The sequence below is a fragment of the Gigantopelta aegis genome, chromosome 15, assembly GCF_016097555.1.
Source record: "Gigantopelta aegis isolate Gae_Host chromosome 15, Gae_host_genome, whole genome shotgun sequence".
Taxonomy (NCBI): domain Eukaryota; kingdom Metazoa; phylum Mollusca; class Gastropoda; order Neomphalida; family Peltospiridae; genus Gigantopelta; species Gigantopelta aegis.
Window position 1 is genome coordinate 27839915 of NC_054713.1, and position 17660 is coordinate 27857574.

Below are 17660 nucleotides of genomic sequence, written 5' to 3' on the forward strand. Positions count from 1 at the left end.
TATCTTCACTGTAAGAAAGCCGGAACTATTTTGCTGCTGGCATTTTAAAAATAAAGGTAAATTGCCAAAAGTTATATAATAAATAGAAACTTTCATCTTTTTTGTCAAATATGATTGATATCTCATCTCGTGAAGTTTGCAATCATATCACACTCGTCGGGCAAGCGCGATTCGTGAGCTATGATTGCAAACTTCACTCGATGAGATATAAATCATAATTGACAAAAAACATGAAATATCCTCTATATATTGTATAGACAGAATGGTATTCAATATCTATACATTATGTAACTAAAACGTTTTTAAAAGACTGATATTTTATGGGCATCTGTTAATACTGCTAAATAATAGAGTCAGATGTTTAATACGTGATCTATTGTCTGTGATTAAACGATAGACTAATCGAGACTGGTGAGGAATCTTCTGATGTCATTTTAAGAGAGTGATGGCGTAATACTGCTGGTCTGAGCGTTTGTGGAAAGTGTTTTTTACACCTCTGGTGTTCACAACCCGACACTGTCGAGCTCTCTCGTCATTTGACACACAGCACACGGCTCGCAACACAGGCTCGTGTAAAAGTCTTTTATAAGGGAACCCTAGAAATTAGAAGGAAAACAAATGTAATATCGTATTTAGTAATACAATCAGCCGAAAAACAACTGAAAGAAAATACAAAGACAGACATTAGATGGTCCATATTGAAAATTGTAATAAAAGGTAAAGTGCTAGTCAGGATAAAAGCGTCATTAAAAGGACATTCCTGAGTTTGCTGCATTGTAGGGTGTTTCTGAAAAATAAAATATTTCTACGATTAAGCTTACATATTAAATATGTTGTTTTGTTTAAAATATCAGTGTCTGTATATTCAATGTGTTTCTGGTCGTCTTAATATTTGTAAGAACCCCAAACTAGATTTTGTCTTCAAATAATTTCGTACGTACGAAAAAATATATTTTAGGAAATAAAATGAAATTTTACCTAGTACAAATAGTAGAACGATCAGAAACACGTTTAATACACAGCCACTAATATGTTATGCAGAAAAATATATGTGATATGTAATTACAATCGTTAAAAAGTCTCTGTTAGTCGATAATATCTTAAAAATTGCAGCAAACTCAGGAATGTCCGTTTAAAGGTAACCAATGCTCTAAAATATTAAACAGTACTTCTAATAGAACTTTAAGACATTCTACTTATAGCATGAATGTAGATTCGGTGCATTTCTCCACTGTATAAAATCACGACAGTTAAATTTTTCTTTGGTTAACGACACCACTAAAGCATATTTATTTATTAATTATTGGTTATTGAATGTCAGACATTTTGTAATTTCGACATGTATGTAGTCATCAGAGGAAACCCGTTATATTTGTCCATTATCTGCCAGGAATCTTTTATATGCAGTTTCCCATGAACACGACAACATAGTCATGGTCTTTGATATATCGGTCGTATAGCACTGGTAGTATGGAAAAAACCTAATCCACCGAAGGGATTCGATCCTTCGACCCAGTCATCCATCTACTGACAGAGCTAGATCCCACGAATAAACAACATGAACTACATTTCTTGGACATTGTATGTGCTATGGTAAATTTATGAAATATCTACCAAAAACTTGTATATGTATTGAAGAAAATGTTCTTGGACATTACATGTGCTACCGTAAATTTGAGAAATATCTATTACAAACTTTATTTATTTATTTATTTATTTATTTATTTATTGATCAAAGTGTAAAACAAATGATGCTAGTTAAAGGTACACCCACCTTTATACTAAACAAGGTCCGCACCTTGACCCTGAGGGCGAACACAGCGCACGGTATGTGAGGCATGAACGGCGTCTCCCCCAGCCGCGTTGAGATCATGTATCTGAAGTAACACCAGCAACAACACAGCGAGCAACCTACAAACATAGACAACAACCTACAGACAGAGACAACAACCTACAGACATAGACAACAACCTACAGACATAGACAACAACCTACAGACATAGACAACAACCTACAGACATAGACAACACCCTACATACATAGACAACAACCTAAAAATACAGACAACAACCTACACACATAGACAACACCCTACATATATAGACAACAACATACATAGACAATAACCTACACACATAGACAACAACCTACACACATAGACAACAACCTACACACATAGAAAACATCCTACACACATAGACAACAAATTACACACATAGAAAACAACCTACACACATATACAACATCCTACGGCCATAGCCAACAATCAACAAACATAGACAATAGCCTACAAACAAAAACAACAACCTACGGACATAGACAACAACCTACATAGTCAACAACCTATAGACATAGACAAAATCCTACAGACATAGACAACAACCTACAAATAAAGACAACAGCCTACACACATAGACAACAATATCGTTGAGATCATGTATCTGGTGTAACACCAGTAGCAACACAGTGAGCAACCTACACACATAAATAACAACCTACACACATAGACAATAACATACACATATAGATAACAACCTACAAACATAGACAACATCATACACGCATGGCCAACAACCTACGACCATAGCCAACAACCTACAAACATAGACCACATCATACACACATAGACACCAGCCTACAACCATAGACAACAACCTACACATATAGACAACAACCTACAAACATAGACAACAACCTACAACCATAGAAAACAACCTACACATATAGACAACAACCTACAAACATAGACAATAACCTACAAACATAGACAATAACCTACAAACATAGATAACACAATACAAACTACATATTTTATAATTTAGTAACATTACACAGACCAAATATAACAAGTAACAACATATTAACATAGACAATCTATTGACAACATAGCAACGTATATACCAACCACTACATCAGCATTAATATACAGTCAGTAACTTATTTTAATTTGTGCCTTTAATATAATTTTATGTAGCCTATACTTTTATCCTACAATCGTTTATATACACAAATACATTACGTATACTAATATGATTACTAATTCTCATGTTGTTGGTTTCAATACAGTATAATAACAGTTTTAAGTGTGTAACCCATAGGCGTAATGGCTCCCATTTTTGTAAGGGTGGGGGAGAGACTGATTTTTGCCCGAAATAAACTAAACTGCCCGAATCTAGATAACATTTTTTTTTATTATTTCTACCCAACAGCAGTTAATCAGGTTTGCAAACGACACAATGAACGCATTTTTACATAGCATACAACTAATAGTGAATACAATGATAGTGAAACTTTGTCAAGCTAGGTCATTCTGCCCGAATATCTCAATCGTTTGTGCCCGAATTCGAGGTGACTCCCTGAACCCCACCCCACCCCACCACCACCCCCTCCTCGTTCACTTATGATATAACCAGTTATTTATATATTATATGTATACAGTTATTTATATATTATATATATACAGTTATTTATATATTATATATAGAAAGAGATTATTTGGAATTCTACCACAGTAGAATATCTATTGGTGTTATTCTAAATTAATTTATTACACACCAATGTAAGATAGTCCTCATATCATAACAATCACTCAATATCTATCTAGTGTAATATTGGCGTGACGTGAGTGTGACGTAGATGACCCAATTTGTAGAACAATAACGTGTAGTAGGTCTCGACATCTGCTTACTTCTGCATTGCGGTTTGTTTGCAGTTGGTTTAAAATAAATACAATACTAAACTAGCTTGCATGTCATACCATTTTTATGAAACTCGTGAACAGTGTTGCTTTCGCTCGTCAGATACCAAAACTGTTCACTCAGTTCATAAAAATGGTATGACAGGTAAGCTCGTTTAGTATTCTATATATATCCTGTGACATGCTCTACACCTCTCCACCCTTCGGCTTGAGCGGCCCTTATCATCACACTGCGGGCACACAATGCATAGTGCTAGTATTAGACTATCAAATGTCACGACGGAGTTGGCCAACTCGACAGCTGCGTTGTAATTTTCCCCACTCGCAACTTACGACGGGTGCGCTTTGATTAACAACTAATCGGTCGTAGGAGAATCGAGTTGTAAGAACGCTCAGACTAGCAATTAGACAGTCGTAGAAGTCGAGAGATCGGCGAGTTGGCCAACCCCGTCGTGACAGTTGATAGCTTGAACCTAGCATTACATACAATGTCGTCTTCCCGACTTGCACTCGAACAGTCCCGCCGACCACTCCCGTTCACTGTGCGCCTCATCAAACGGCATCAACAGTTCCACCCGGGTGAGCTTCTGGGGGCGGGGCTGTGACGTAACGACTGACGAATAGTCAGCTGTTCCTGTTGTAGACGATTGGCCATCAAAATCCTTCTCGACCTCGGATTGAAGTGTTGCTTTAGTTGTCACGATCGGTGAAACATTCTCTTGATCTGGATAAAAAAACACAAAAAAAAAACAACAAGTTTAACATTAAAAATAAAAAGTTGAAGTTTGTTTTGTTTTATGACTCCACTGCAGCGCATTGATTTGTTTATCCTCGGCTACTGGATGTCAGATATTTGGTAATTTCGACATATATAGTCTTAGAGAGGAAACCCGCTACATTTTTCCATTAGCAGAAAGGGATCTCTTATGTGCATCATCCCACATACAGGATAGCACATACCACGGCCTTTGATATACCAATTGTGGTACACTGGCTGGGACGAGAAATAGCCCAATGGGACCACCGACGGGGATCTATCCTAGACCGACCGCGCATCAGGCGAGCGCTAGGGAAAAAGAAAAAGATGTTATGTAAAAAAAATAAAAAATTGACTGACATCTTATGAAGACGTACGGCGAGCAAAACAGGTAAATGCAATATTTATAACTAGTGATATCCCAAATGTCGATTATAATCGAAACATTGATCGGTCGAACTCTACTAATGTGATGATCGATTATAAATGTAATATCCATTCAAGGTATTAACTGTAAAATTAGCGATTTGTAGGTATATTGCTTGACCACAGGTGCGTAGTCCTAATAATTCAACTCATTCATACGTTTATATCATTCTAACCGATTGTGTTATCGAAAGTTGATCGGTTGGTGCAATCCGATTATATCCGATGATTGATGATGAAATCCCAACCGATTCTCAACACTATTTATAACAGATGTTTCTACACTGGTTAATGCAGATAGCTATTCTTCTCAATCACTCTAATATGGCCAAGCAGTCAGACTCCTGCAGTTTGGTTCCACACTTAAGGTGTTTTTTTTTGTTTTGTTTTTTTGTCTTTTTAATGGTCTCTCTCTCTCTCTGTGTGTGCCCAGGACGGCGTGCTTGAACCTTAATTGGATATAAGCACGAAAATAAGTTGTAAAGTAAAATCATAATCAAATATAACCACATCGGGCGAGCGCTCTACCACTGGGCTACGTCCGACTCTTTACTAGTAAAATATATCATACGTCACGCTCTAATCACGTTAACTAATTCAGTTATCAGCTCAAAACGTTCAGCCGCTGCCAGTTTCTTTTATCGTAATGTATCTCGTAATCACCGCACCCCTACCCTGGTCTTGAAGAGTATAGCTTTTGGTGGGACGAGTTCGAGTAACATGTCTTCTTGGAAACAGTAAGCAGACGTCTGGCAACTACCGCGCGATTAGGAGTCAGATTTAGCATCCCGTGATAGCTTTACAGCATGTTAAAAAACTAAAATCTTTACAACATGTGAGGAATGTTATCAGCCGTTATAACTAAATTACTGTCAGCAAGTTCACTTATGTGTGGAAGAAATAAAACATGGGGGCGAGTTTACAAAGCCTGTTTTGTTTTAATCGCGTGTAACTACATAATATTTACAGTGTTTAAACACCCGGTTTAAAAAAAAAAACCCAGAAAAACAAATAAACAGGCTTCACAACTTGGCCCATTATATCTACAAGTATCCTACTAAATAAAAAATGTTTGTTTAACGATATCCCAGCCTACTCTTTAATGATTTTTTTTTTTTTTTTTTTTTTTTTTTTTTTTAATTCAACTTACTTTTTGTGATCATATTCAATTAAGGTTCAAGCACGCTGTCCTGGGCTATCAGCTATCAGAACTGTCTGTTCAGGACAGAGTGATAGTGGTTAGTTGTTAATGATTATTGAGAAAGCAGTCCATTGTAGTGGCCTTAAACCTGCCTACCCATTGAGTCGTTAAACTTCGCCTAGGTAGGAGCCGGTAGTGGGCTGCGAACCCAGTACCCACCAGTCTTAAGACCGATGGCTTAACCACTACACCACCGAGGCCGGTAAGAGGCTTCGAAACTTGGCCCAGTTATCCTTGTACAGAAAAAGTTTTTTTTTTTTTCAATGATACCATAGCTCATTGTTTAATCAAAAGCGACTGAGTGACTGTATATACTGCTGATGATGATTAATAAATAAATGTGCTCTAGTGGTGTTGTTAAACACATGTCATGGGCAGAACTCTCTGGCAAAGTCAGAGGTTGTGCTCATGACAGGCGTGCTTGAACAGTTCTCTGATGGACGTATGCCAAAAAAAACCACACACACACACTCTCTTTATAAACTGGTATGGTGAAACACTTGGCCTAGAAAATGAGACACATTAACATGTGGTAAAGACGTCATGTGAGAGAAAAAAACACGCTGCTGACACAAGAAGAAGAAGTCTTTTGTTTAACGACACCACTAGAGCACATTGATTTATTAACCATCGGCTATTGGATGTCAAACATTTGGTAATTTTGACATAGTCTTAGAAAGGAATCCCGCTACATATTTCCATTAGTAGCAAGGGATCTTTTATATGCACCATTCCACAGACAGGATAGCACATACCACGGCCTTTGATTTACTAGTTTACTAGTCGTGCTGCTGCCACAAAAACATAAGCGTACGAGACAGGCGGGCGGGGGTGGGGGTGGGACTGCCTCCCCAGTGCTGGAGAAAATTCGAGCAAAAATGATACAAATATTCAGGCTAAATGTGCTAACCTGAGACCTTTTTACCATGTATTTCCATCATTCTACCCTCAAAATTTGTTGTAATCCTTGTAAAAATGCCTAGTGATTCTTAAATGCAACCCTATATAGCTGTTTGGTAGCAATGCTGATATCAATCAATGTTGTCATCCAGAGTTGGGTGTTTTCGTTTAATTCGGGCAAAACCCAATCTGCCTCCCGACCACCACCCCACCCCCAACCCCAACCCCCAGCCCTACAAAAATGGGAGCCCGTACGCCTATGCACAAAACGTTACTCTTCAGTTACCGAGAAAAGGCCTAATTAATATGCAACTATCTATTTAATTATATTTATAAGGCTCATAAACCTGTATTTAAGAAAAACTGCCTTCATAAATTGGGGGGGGGGGGGGGGGGGGGGGGGGGCGGGACGTAGCCCAGTGGTAAAGTGTTCGCTTGATGCGCGGTCGGTCTGGGATCGATCCCCGTCGGTGGGCCCATTGGGCTAATTCTCGCTTCAGCCAGTTCACCACGACTTGTATATCAAAGGCAGTGGTATGTGTTATCCTGTCTGTGGGATATTGTATATAAAAGATCCATTGCTGCTAATTGAAAAGAGTAGCCCATGAAGTGGCGACAGCGGATTTCATCTCTCAATATCTTTGTGGTCCTTAACCATATGCCCGACGCCATATAACCTTAAATAAAATGTGTTGAGTGCTTCGTTAGATAAACCATTTCCTTCCTTCAATGGAAATCATTGGAACAGCAAATTACATGTATCATGAATATTAATAACAAAAAAAACGTCGATCATGCTACAACTACTACCAGTGGTAAAAGCGCTCGCCTGTTCCACGTAGGGCTATTTCTCGTTCCAGCCAGTGCACCACGACTGATATATCAAACGACGTGATATGTGCTACCCTGTTTGAGGATTGCGGACCTAAAAGATCTGTTCCTACAAATGGCAAAAGGTAGCGGGTTTCCTCTCTAAGACTATATGTCAAATTACCAAATGATTGTCATCCAATAACCGATATGTAATGGATCAATGTGCTCTAGTGGTAGATAAACGTAACAAATTTAACTTTAACTATGTAGGAGACTATTTCAAGGTTATCTGATCTGGGTCGCCTCCCTTATCTGCTACGAACATTTTAAAAAGGAATAATAAATGTCCTAACGAAATATCCTGCATTCTGCAAGTAAACTTCATGGTGATAAATGCTGGTAAATATCCATAATACTTTTATTAAGAATTAATTAGCGTAGGGAGGTCTAAAGCAATTCCACATTTGCTTTGCTTGAATATTCATTGATCGTTGGTTTCTTAGAGTTTGGGGGCGGGACGTAGCCAAGTGGCAAATCACTCGCTTGACGCGCGGTCTGTTTGGGATCGATCCCCGTCAGTGGGCCCATTGGGCTATTTCTCGTTCCAGCCAGTGCTCCACAACTGGTGTAACAAAGGCCGTGGTATGTACTATCCTGTCTGTGGGATGGTGCATATTAAAGATCCCTTGCTACTAATCGAAAAGAGTAGCCCATGAAGTGGCGACAGTGGGTTTCCTCCCTCAATATCTGTGTGGTCCTTAAACCATATGTCCGACGCCATATAACCGTAAATAGAATTTTTTGAGAGCGTCGTTAAATAAACCATTTCCTTCCTTCCTTCCTTAGAGTTTGATGTATCAGTTCACGAGTTACTGGTTTCTTGAACAGTGGCGGGTCCAGGAATTTTAAAGAGGGGCTAGGTTTCATTGGGTGAATTGTGTTTAACATTTGTGGCACACTAATTGTAGGTTTGAATATACTGACAACGGAAAGCCAGTAGCTATACTTCACGTTGAAATTCGACCTATTCGGTTAGTAACACGATAAATACTTATCACTGACAGTATAAGTCCCACAAAAATATGATACGTGTGTTGTTTTTGGGTCACAAAATAAACACAGGTGTCTTGAAAACTAGATCATTCTAACACATTGTATGTGTTTCTTCTTCTTCTTCCTTTTTCCCTTTTGATTAACCCCAGAAACAAATATGGTAGATTCAGGGTTGGGAGTCCCGATGTCACTACCTTACAGTGGTGTTATAAGTTAATTATGAAGATGATACGAATACATGTGGCATATTACAACAGTATAAATAAACATGGATACATAAAAAAAAAAAAAAAAAATTGTAATATATGAAGTTAACACTGAAGCTAGAAGTAAAGAAACAAAAGAGAAAAAACAAAGAAATGTTTTATTTAACGACGAACTCAACACATTTTATTTACGGTTATATGGCGTCAACCATATGGTTAAGGACCACACAGATAATGAGAGAGGAAACCCGTTGTCGCCACTTCATGGGCTTTTATATACCAGTCATGGTGCACTGGCTGGAACAAGAAATAGCCCAATGGGCCCACTGACGGGGATCGATCCCAAACCGACTGCGCATCAAGCGAGCGCTTTACCACTGGACTATTACCCGCCCCAAATAAAAAAAGGAAAGAAAGAAAGATAAGATTTTGAAATAGAAAATAGTAAATTGTGTCTTGTAATAAATACATCTAGAACAATATAGTCATAGTCTTGTTGTCAAGAACGTTAATCAAGGTCTTTATATTCTTTAAAGTGACAATTTGTATTTTATCTTTGAGATATTTAAAATGCGTAATATGCTAGGCATCTGTTTCTTCTTTAAATTCGCCCATGTGAGAATCTGTTAACTTGAAATGATACTGAATTATTGTATTGTACATATTGCATTTTGGCCTCAGTGGAATCATTCCTGGAAAATCCTTTTTGTTATATTATTAGATAACCCCAAATGGAAATTTCTACAGCATTATGATAAGCTGTGCCATTTATATGTTTGATTTTATTGGCTATTTTTAGATAAGTACATACTTCACCGGCCAGACAGATGGTTGGGTTTGCTATCAGAGATAAAACTGTAAAACCGTTATCCAGCATTTATGACTCTTGTATACAGGCAATTTATCAAAGAATCTCGCTACACTTAATAGTTAACAGATGATGCTGCCGAGGTGATGGCAATAACACGTGGTCACAGCGTAACACGGAATACCAGTAGTCCGCGCTAGTAACAGCTTCGAATGGCTATCAAAAGAAAGGAATGGTTGTATAACGAAACCTCGGAATATTGTTCAGCCAGCGGTCGCTAGGTATTAAAAAAGTTAAAAGTTTGTTTTCTTTAACGATACCACTAGAACATGTGGATTTATTAATCATAGTCTATTGGATGTCAAACATTTGGTAATTTCGATATACAGTCTTAGAAAGGAAACCCGCTAAAAAATCCATTAGTAGCAAGGGATTTGTTTATATATACACCATCCCACAGGCAGAATAGCACATAGCACATATTTTGATATATAGCTCGTGGTACTGATTGGAATGAGAAATAGTCCATGGGCCTACAGACGGGGATCGATCCTAGGCCGACCTAGCATCAAGCTAGTGCTTTACCACTGGGGCTACGCCCCACCCGTTAAAACTGCTATCATTTAAGAAAAGAATGTTTATACAACAAAACCTAGGCATATTGTTCAACCAGCGGTCCCCTGGTATTAAGCACACATTTGTATTCAAGTGGACACTTACAAGGAAGACAGCTTCCAATATGCATTGTACTTCAGGGGCGTAGCGTGATCTGGACCGGGGGGGGGGGGGGGGGGGGGGGGGGGTCGAATATGAACCAAGTGGACCCTTTTTCTATTTTGTTTTTGCACCACTAGAAACTCCATATGTATAAACCTGTATGTTTTAGTTCTGAAAGCGGACCATTTGCTTCAGCGGGGGGGGGGGGGGGGGGGGGGGGGGGGGTCGTCCGAACCCACCCACTCCAGCCTGCGCCCTTGTACTTGTGCTTATGTCACGGGAATCCTATAATACACGTAACTGAATGAAATACGATTATCCAAATATCTCTCCTAACTGTATATCTATTAGATCTCTCTGTAACGGGTAGTTCAAAACCCGCGTGGCTCGTCTCTAGGTATGAACAGAGATAAGATCTTATATAAAGTATATATAATATAGCACGTTTAGTTCACTAGAAAACACAACAAAACACAATACACTTTGGAATCTGTATTAATACTACGCTGACAAATATACTGCCGCAGTAGTTAATTAACAACAACAATATAATAACAACCCGGAACTAATCACTTAATTAGTTAATCACTAGGTGTCTAGTTTACACAATATTCTAATCACTTCACCGTGACACAACACATACACGTGTGATAATTGAGAAACTCTTCCAGGGGAACTTAATTAATAAAGGAATTACAACTCTATTCCTAACTGGTTAATGTTTAATTAACCCTTAACTACTCATTCAGTAACCTTGTAATACAGAATTAATACTGGTACCTATCACCATAAAGACAATAACCTACAGTTTACCCAGGTCCTTTAGGATGACTGGTTAAGCTTTATATATATTACAACAGTGAGCCTACAGTTTACTGCGTCAGATTACCGGCAGCACCGTCTAAATAATATTGGTATAATACAGTATTAAAATATTTAAAGTCACATCAATCACATCAAGGTTATACAACAGAGCAGAAATAATATTTACCAAGTCCAAACGGACGTGTTCCCTGGAAGCCTTCCAATATGTTTCTCCCCGATAAATCTAAATCCTAGCTATTTATTACAAAACCGAATATCGCCTGGGGGTACATCGCGGCACCGAAGACCTACAAGTGATATTTCCACAGAGACCAAGGCGGGAATTTTCTCTTAGATGGCCAGACTCACTGTCGCCTAGTCGCCAAAATCACCGTCATAAAAACCGCACTCGCGGAGGTATTACGTAACTACTGGCCACATGGCCTCCGCACCTGGTTTGGGTGTGTATTGAAAACAGCACGACCACCGTCGCGCAGAGGTATTACGTAACAAAGTGCCCACCTGGGCTTAAGTGCATATTGGAACTGCACACGGCCCTCTAAAACAATTAATATCACCACAGGCGAAAACAAATTTAAGAGCATGTTCCGTCACAGCTTATTATTATGGTTCTAACATATAATTCTAGGACTTTTTGTAGGCCAAAAATCCATACAATAAATGTGTACACAACAGATGTACGACTCCGCCAGTGGCCATACACGCGTGTTTCATTTCCGTGTGTGTGTGACATTATATTTTTAAAAAGTTGTTTCCTTTTGTTTAACTAGAACGCATTGATTTATTAATCATCAGCTATCGAATGTCAAACGTTTAATAATTTTGACATATAGTCTTAGCAAGCGATCTCGTATATTCACCATCCCACAGACAGGATAGCACATACCACGGCATTTGATATAACAGATGTGGTGCACTGGCTGGAACGAGAAATAGTCCAATAGCCCAGGTCCCGATCGACGGGGGGTCGATCCCAGACCGACCGCGCATCGGACGAGAGCCTTACAACTGGGCTACGACCTGCCTGTTATATTTATATAGCCATATCATGTATATATGTCTCCTTTGCCATGGTGAAACAACCCAAGTGTAAATAGTGGCTGTTGTTTGTTTTGTTTTAGGGTGGGTGGGGGTGGGGTGGGGGAGTTGGGGGGTTGGTGTCTTTTCTGGTGAAGGGGGTATTGTTGTTGGGTTTTTTGTTTTTTTTTTTTTTTTTTTTGGGGGGGGGGTTCCTTTGGGGATATATTGTGCTAAAGTGCTTTGCTCAATTATCTCATTCGCAAACGAGGAAACCAATAGTTTAAATACCTTGATGGAAGTAGGTGGGAGGGGACAAACTCGGTAATTTTGTAACCCATTAATTATCCACCCGATGGACTTGTTGGGCTATTTCTCGCTCTAGCCAGTGCACCACGACTGGTATATCAAAGGCTGTGGTATGGTGCATATAAAAGACCCCTTACTACTAATGCAAAAATATAGCGGGTTTCAGCTGTATGACTGTGTGAAAATCATCATATGTTTGACATCCAATAGCCGATGATTAATAAATCAATGTGCTCTAGTGGTGGCGTTAAACAAAACGGAGATTTAAAAAAAATTGAAGGAACAGTAGTTACGTCGGCAATATTACGCCGGCAAGATTATGTAGAAAAGTAATGAGTTTGCAAAACGCAATCAACTAGCTTCTTGTTACTATAGATATAAACACTTTAACCTGAACTCTCTCCTGCACAAACATGGACTATATGCCCAGTGCAGTGAGCAGGAAACGTCGTTAGCTGTACGCGTGAAGATAAATATAAATGGATAAATGAATGAAAATTACGATGACCTTTCGTGGGTTCCAGAACGCATACTGAAAATTAGTGCGCTGACATTTGTACATCGCATTAACATAATTATACCACGATCAGTTAACAACATAATTACATACCTTTAGAGCGAGAAATTATCATGCCGTTTACGTGCTTCATGTTCATAGTCAAATGTTGTGTTGAGTGTTTATTTTTAATTACTATTCGTTCAGTTATTCGGTTCCAAACCCTCCCAAGGGTTAGGGTTAGAGTGTTTGTCTCATAAAGTCGCGAGACGGAACATAGCCCAGTGGTAAAGCGACCGTCTGATGCGCGGTCGGTTTAGGTTCGATCCCCGTCGGTGGACCCATTGGGCTATTTCTCCAGCCACAGCATCACGACTGGTATATCAAAGGCCGTGGTTTGTTATAAAAATTATTAGCGTGTTATGTTATGTAGCCTATAAGAAAAGTTATAGAAATACTTCATGATATTTTATCCTACCTCACACTTTTGATCTCATCGAATTGTTACATACATAGGCAGGGGGTAGATGGCAGGGGGAGGAGGGCAAGGGAGGAGGGGAAGGGTTCACCTGGCCCTTAACTTTGAAGATTATGCATCCCATATTTGAAAGATTTATATGTCTTAATATAAACACAGTTAAAGTTTGTTTTGTTTAACGACAACACTAGGGCACATTGATTTATTTATTATCGGCTACTGGATGTCAAACATTTGGTAATTTTGACATATACATGTAGTCTTAGAGAGGAAACCCGCAACATTTTTCCATTAGTAATAAGGTGTCTTTTACATGCCCCATCCCACAGACAGGATAACACATACCACGGACTTTGATATACCAGTCGTGATGCACCTGCTGGAACGAGAAACCCCCACAAAAGCCCATTGACGGGGATCGATCCAAGTCCTTCCACGTATAAAGCGAGCGCTTTACCACTGGGCAGCGTCCCGCACCTAATTTTCTTGTTAGCTGGTCTTATTCTAAGCGTAACCGGCCTCGGTGGCGCCGTGGCAGGCCATCGGTCTACAGGCTGGTAGGTACTGGGTTCGGATCCCAGTCGAGGCATGGGATTTTTAATCCAGATACCGACTCCAAACCCTGAGTGAGTGCTCTGCAAGGCTCAATGGGTAGGTGTAAACCACTTGCACCGACCAGTGATCCATAACTGGTTCAACAAAGGCCATGGTTTGTGCTATCCTGCCTGTGGGAAGCGCAAATAAAAGATCCCTTGCTGCCTGTCATAAAGAAGAGTAGCCTATGTGGCGACAGCGGGTTTCCTCTAAAAACAGTGTCAGAATGACCATATGTTTGACGTCCAATAGCCGATGATAAGATTAAAAATCAATGTGCTCTAGTGGCGTCGTTAAATAAAACAAACTTTACTTTACTTTATTCTAAGCGTAACTAAAAGTTACGTGGGAGAGAGGGATATAAAAATTCCAAATGTTGCGTTACGAAATTGTTGAATATTAAATTAACTAACCAAAAAGTTTGTTTTATTTAACGACACCACTACAGCACATTGATCTATTAATCATGGGCTATTGGATGTCGAATATTTAGTAAAAAAAATTACATACAGTCTTAGAGAGGAAACCCGCTACATTTTTAAGTCAGTAACAATGCCCCATCCCACAGACAGGAAAGCACATAGTACGGCTTTTGATATACCAGTTGGACTGAGAAATAGATAAAAAAGCCCACCGACGGGGTTCGATCCCAGACCGACCGCGCATCAGCAGAGAGCTTTACCACTGGGCTATGTCCCGCCCCTATTTTCCTTGTAAGCTGAACTCATCTTTGAAACAACGTAACACAAAGTCACATGGGGGAGAGGGGATATAAAGAATCCAAATGTTGCGTTACCAAATTGCTGAACGGTTCCTAAACAAATTAAAGTCACTGACCAAAACGTTTGTTTTGTTCAACGACACCACTAGAGCACAGTGATTTATTAATCATCGGCTATTTGATGTCAAACATATAGTCTTAGAGAGGAAACCCGTTATATTTTCCCATTAGTAACAATACAGGATAGTACGGCTTTTGATATACCAGTCGCGATGCATTGGTTGGAATCAAAAATAGAACAAAAAGCCCCCAGACGGGGTTCGATCCCAGAACGAATGCGTATCGGGCGAGCTCGTTACTCTGGGCTACGTCATGCCCCTATTTTCCTTGTACACTGGACTCAAGTTAGCAACTGCTTAACAAAACGTTACATGGCGGAAGAGGGGATATAAACATTCTCCAAGACATATTGTAGTCACTGACCGGTTTCCCCAAGGTGCATGCATGTAGGCTCGAGCCATTCAAGTTTCTTATAAAAACACAAAACGATAAATAGCAATAGAGAGAGAGAGGGAGAGCGGGAGAGCGGGGGAGAGAGAGAGAGAGAGAGAGAGAGAGAGAGAGAGAGAGAGAGAGAGAGAGAGAGAGAGAGAGAGAGAGAGAGAGAGAACGTCGTAGTATGCGCTGTCGATTTCAGTTATCTCCCCCCCCCCCCCCCCCCCCCCCCCCCCCCCCCCCCCCCCCCTCACGCCAATGTCTACTTGCTTCCGCCGTGCCTTCATTTACAATACTTAAAGGGACATTCCCGAGTTTGCTGCAATATTTAAGATATTATCGACTAACAGAGACATGTTAACGACTGTAATTACATATCAAACATTTTTTTTTGCATACAATATTAGTGGCTGTACATTAAACGTGTTTCTGATCGTTCTAGTATTTGTACTAGGTTAAATTTCATTTTATTTCCTAAATGTGGGGGTTTTTTCGTACGTACGAAATTATTTGAAGACAAAATCCAGTTTGGGCTTCTTACAAATATTAAGACGATCAGAAACATATTGAATATACAGGCATTGATATTCTAAACAAGAAAATATATTTAATATGTAAGTTTAATCGTAGAAATATTGTATTAGTCTGAAACATCTTACGATGCAGCAAACTCGGGAATGTCCCTTTAAACACCTGCAAGATCGGCCCTGGCTGTCTTCTCTTTGGAAAGTTAAAGCCGTCATTCTCGCTCGTCTAGAGTTTCCTAGGAGTAGCAGCGAAACATGAAGAATAACAGTGGCGGAATGTGGCGGTCTATCGTCTGCTACACACGTCAGTCGGTCAGACAATCCCTGTGGTTTTATTAGTGACTACACTCACACTTTATACACTGTCTTACCAGTCTGTAAGACAAGATTGCTATTACGTCATCGCCAACACACCTAGTATACAACAGGCACGGCGGAGCAGGGGGACGAGGCTATGATAATTCTGAATCAAAAATATTATTGGCAGTATGTCAGTATATCTTAAGGCAGAGATGAATTTTACTTGTAGAATGCAGGAAATTGCATTTTACGGAGGAGCATACCCTCGATCCCCCTAGCAATTTTGCTTTGCGCCGTCGATCTCAGCTCTCTCTCTCTCTCTCTCTCTCTCTCTCTCTCTCTCTCTCTCTCTCTCTCTCTCTCTCTCTCTCTCTCTCTCTCTCTCTCTCTCTCTCACACACACACAGCCTCCTCCAATATCTACGTGCTTCCGCCGTGCCCGAGACAAATACTTTTAAACGTATACAATAATTATACATACCGTTCATTTCAGATTCTTCTTCTCTTTTAAAAAGTTCTTCGAGTTAGAGTAAATCCGCAAAGCGTTCATCAGAATGGTACACGCGTGTTCTACTTGTTGATAACCCGTGATGTTAAGTTGCGCTATCTATGGAAGGAGGGGGCAAGACTCGATACCATGGTTACAGGAGTCGGTGATACCTCATACAGACTAAATTGCTGCCCTCGTTCACCGGTATCAACAACTCCGGAAGCTGCTACCGAGTTCAGGCGCGTGCTGCCATAAAACGGAATTTCACGATAAGCGCCGATGGTTTGCGATGCAGATGTGCAACCCTAACGGTTACACTGTACAAAATCAGAGAGTTCCGTGTTGAAGGTCAATGTGAAATATTTACGGAGTAAAAGCAGATAACGCTCTGATTGGTTGTAACATGTGGCATTGGCTTCTTTTTTTTCTTCCTGTTTTTTTAGGACATCACCGACCAGACAGCTATTAGTAATACATTAATCATGTAATTATATTTAATACAATGAAACCCCATCTAACGACACCCCAGTATTAAGACCAGTCCACTATTAAGACCCCTTTTTTAACGACCGGAATATTTTATTATATTATAGGTAAAACTACCCCGACATTAAAACCACCCCGCTATTGCGGATTATGACCAGTAAAGTCAGTCCCATTGGTCGACTTTAGTGCATAGTGCATACAGTTACTATGCTACTGGCGTAGCCAGGATTTTATATTGGGGGGGGGGGAGGGGGGGGCACCCACATTGGAAGAGGGAAACAACATTATATATGAGTTATGCTTTGGGACAATACAAAAATATATAACCTGGTCGAGAAACTAAG

At 39.8% G+C, this 17660-nt stretch overlaps 1 protein-coding gene across 1 annotated transcript; it reads right to left on the reverse strand.

Moving 5' to 3' along the window:
* Positions 1-42: 42 nt before the first annotated feature.
* On the reverse strand, positions 43-17124 carry LOC121390684 (cornifelin homolog A-like). Its single transcript, XM_041522559.1, has 4 exons — positions 16822-17124; positions 4185-4421; positions 1775-1911; positions 43-596 (listed from the first exon to the last, which is right to left on the reverse strand). The coding sequence occupies exons 1-4, from the start codon at positions 16826-16828 to the stop codon at positions 504-506; spliced, it is 474 nt and encodes a 157-aa protein (XP_041378493.1). The 5' UTR covers positions 16829-17124; the 3' UTR covers positions 43-503.
* Positions 17125-17660: the final 536 nt, after the last annotated feature.

What these genes read in the sequence shown, in the direction of transcription:
- LOC121390684 (XM_041522559.1), bottom strand. An exon ending in CAAGTCGGGAAGACGACATT is followed by an intron (nt 1,912 to 4,184) that starts GTATGTAATGCT and finishes CTATGTTTGTAG; the next exon opens with GTTGCTCGCTGTGTTGTTGC. An exon ending in GGACCTTGTTTAGTATAAAG is followed by an intron (nt 597 to 1,774) that starts GTGGGTGTACCT and finishes TCTAATTTCTAG; the next exon opens with GGTTCCCTTATAAAAGACTT.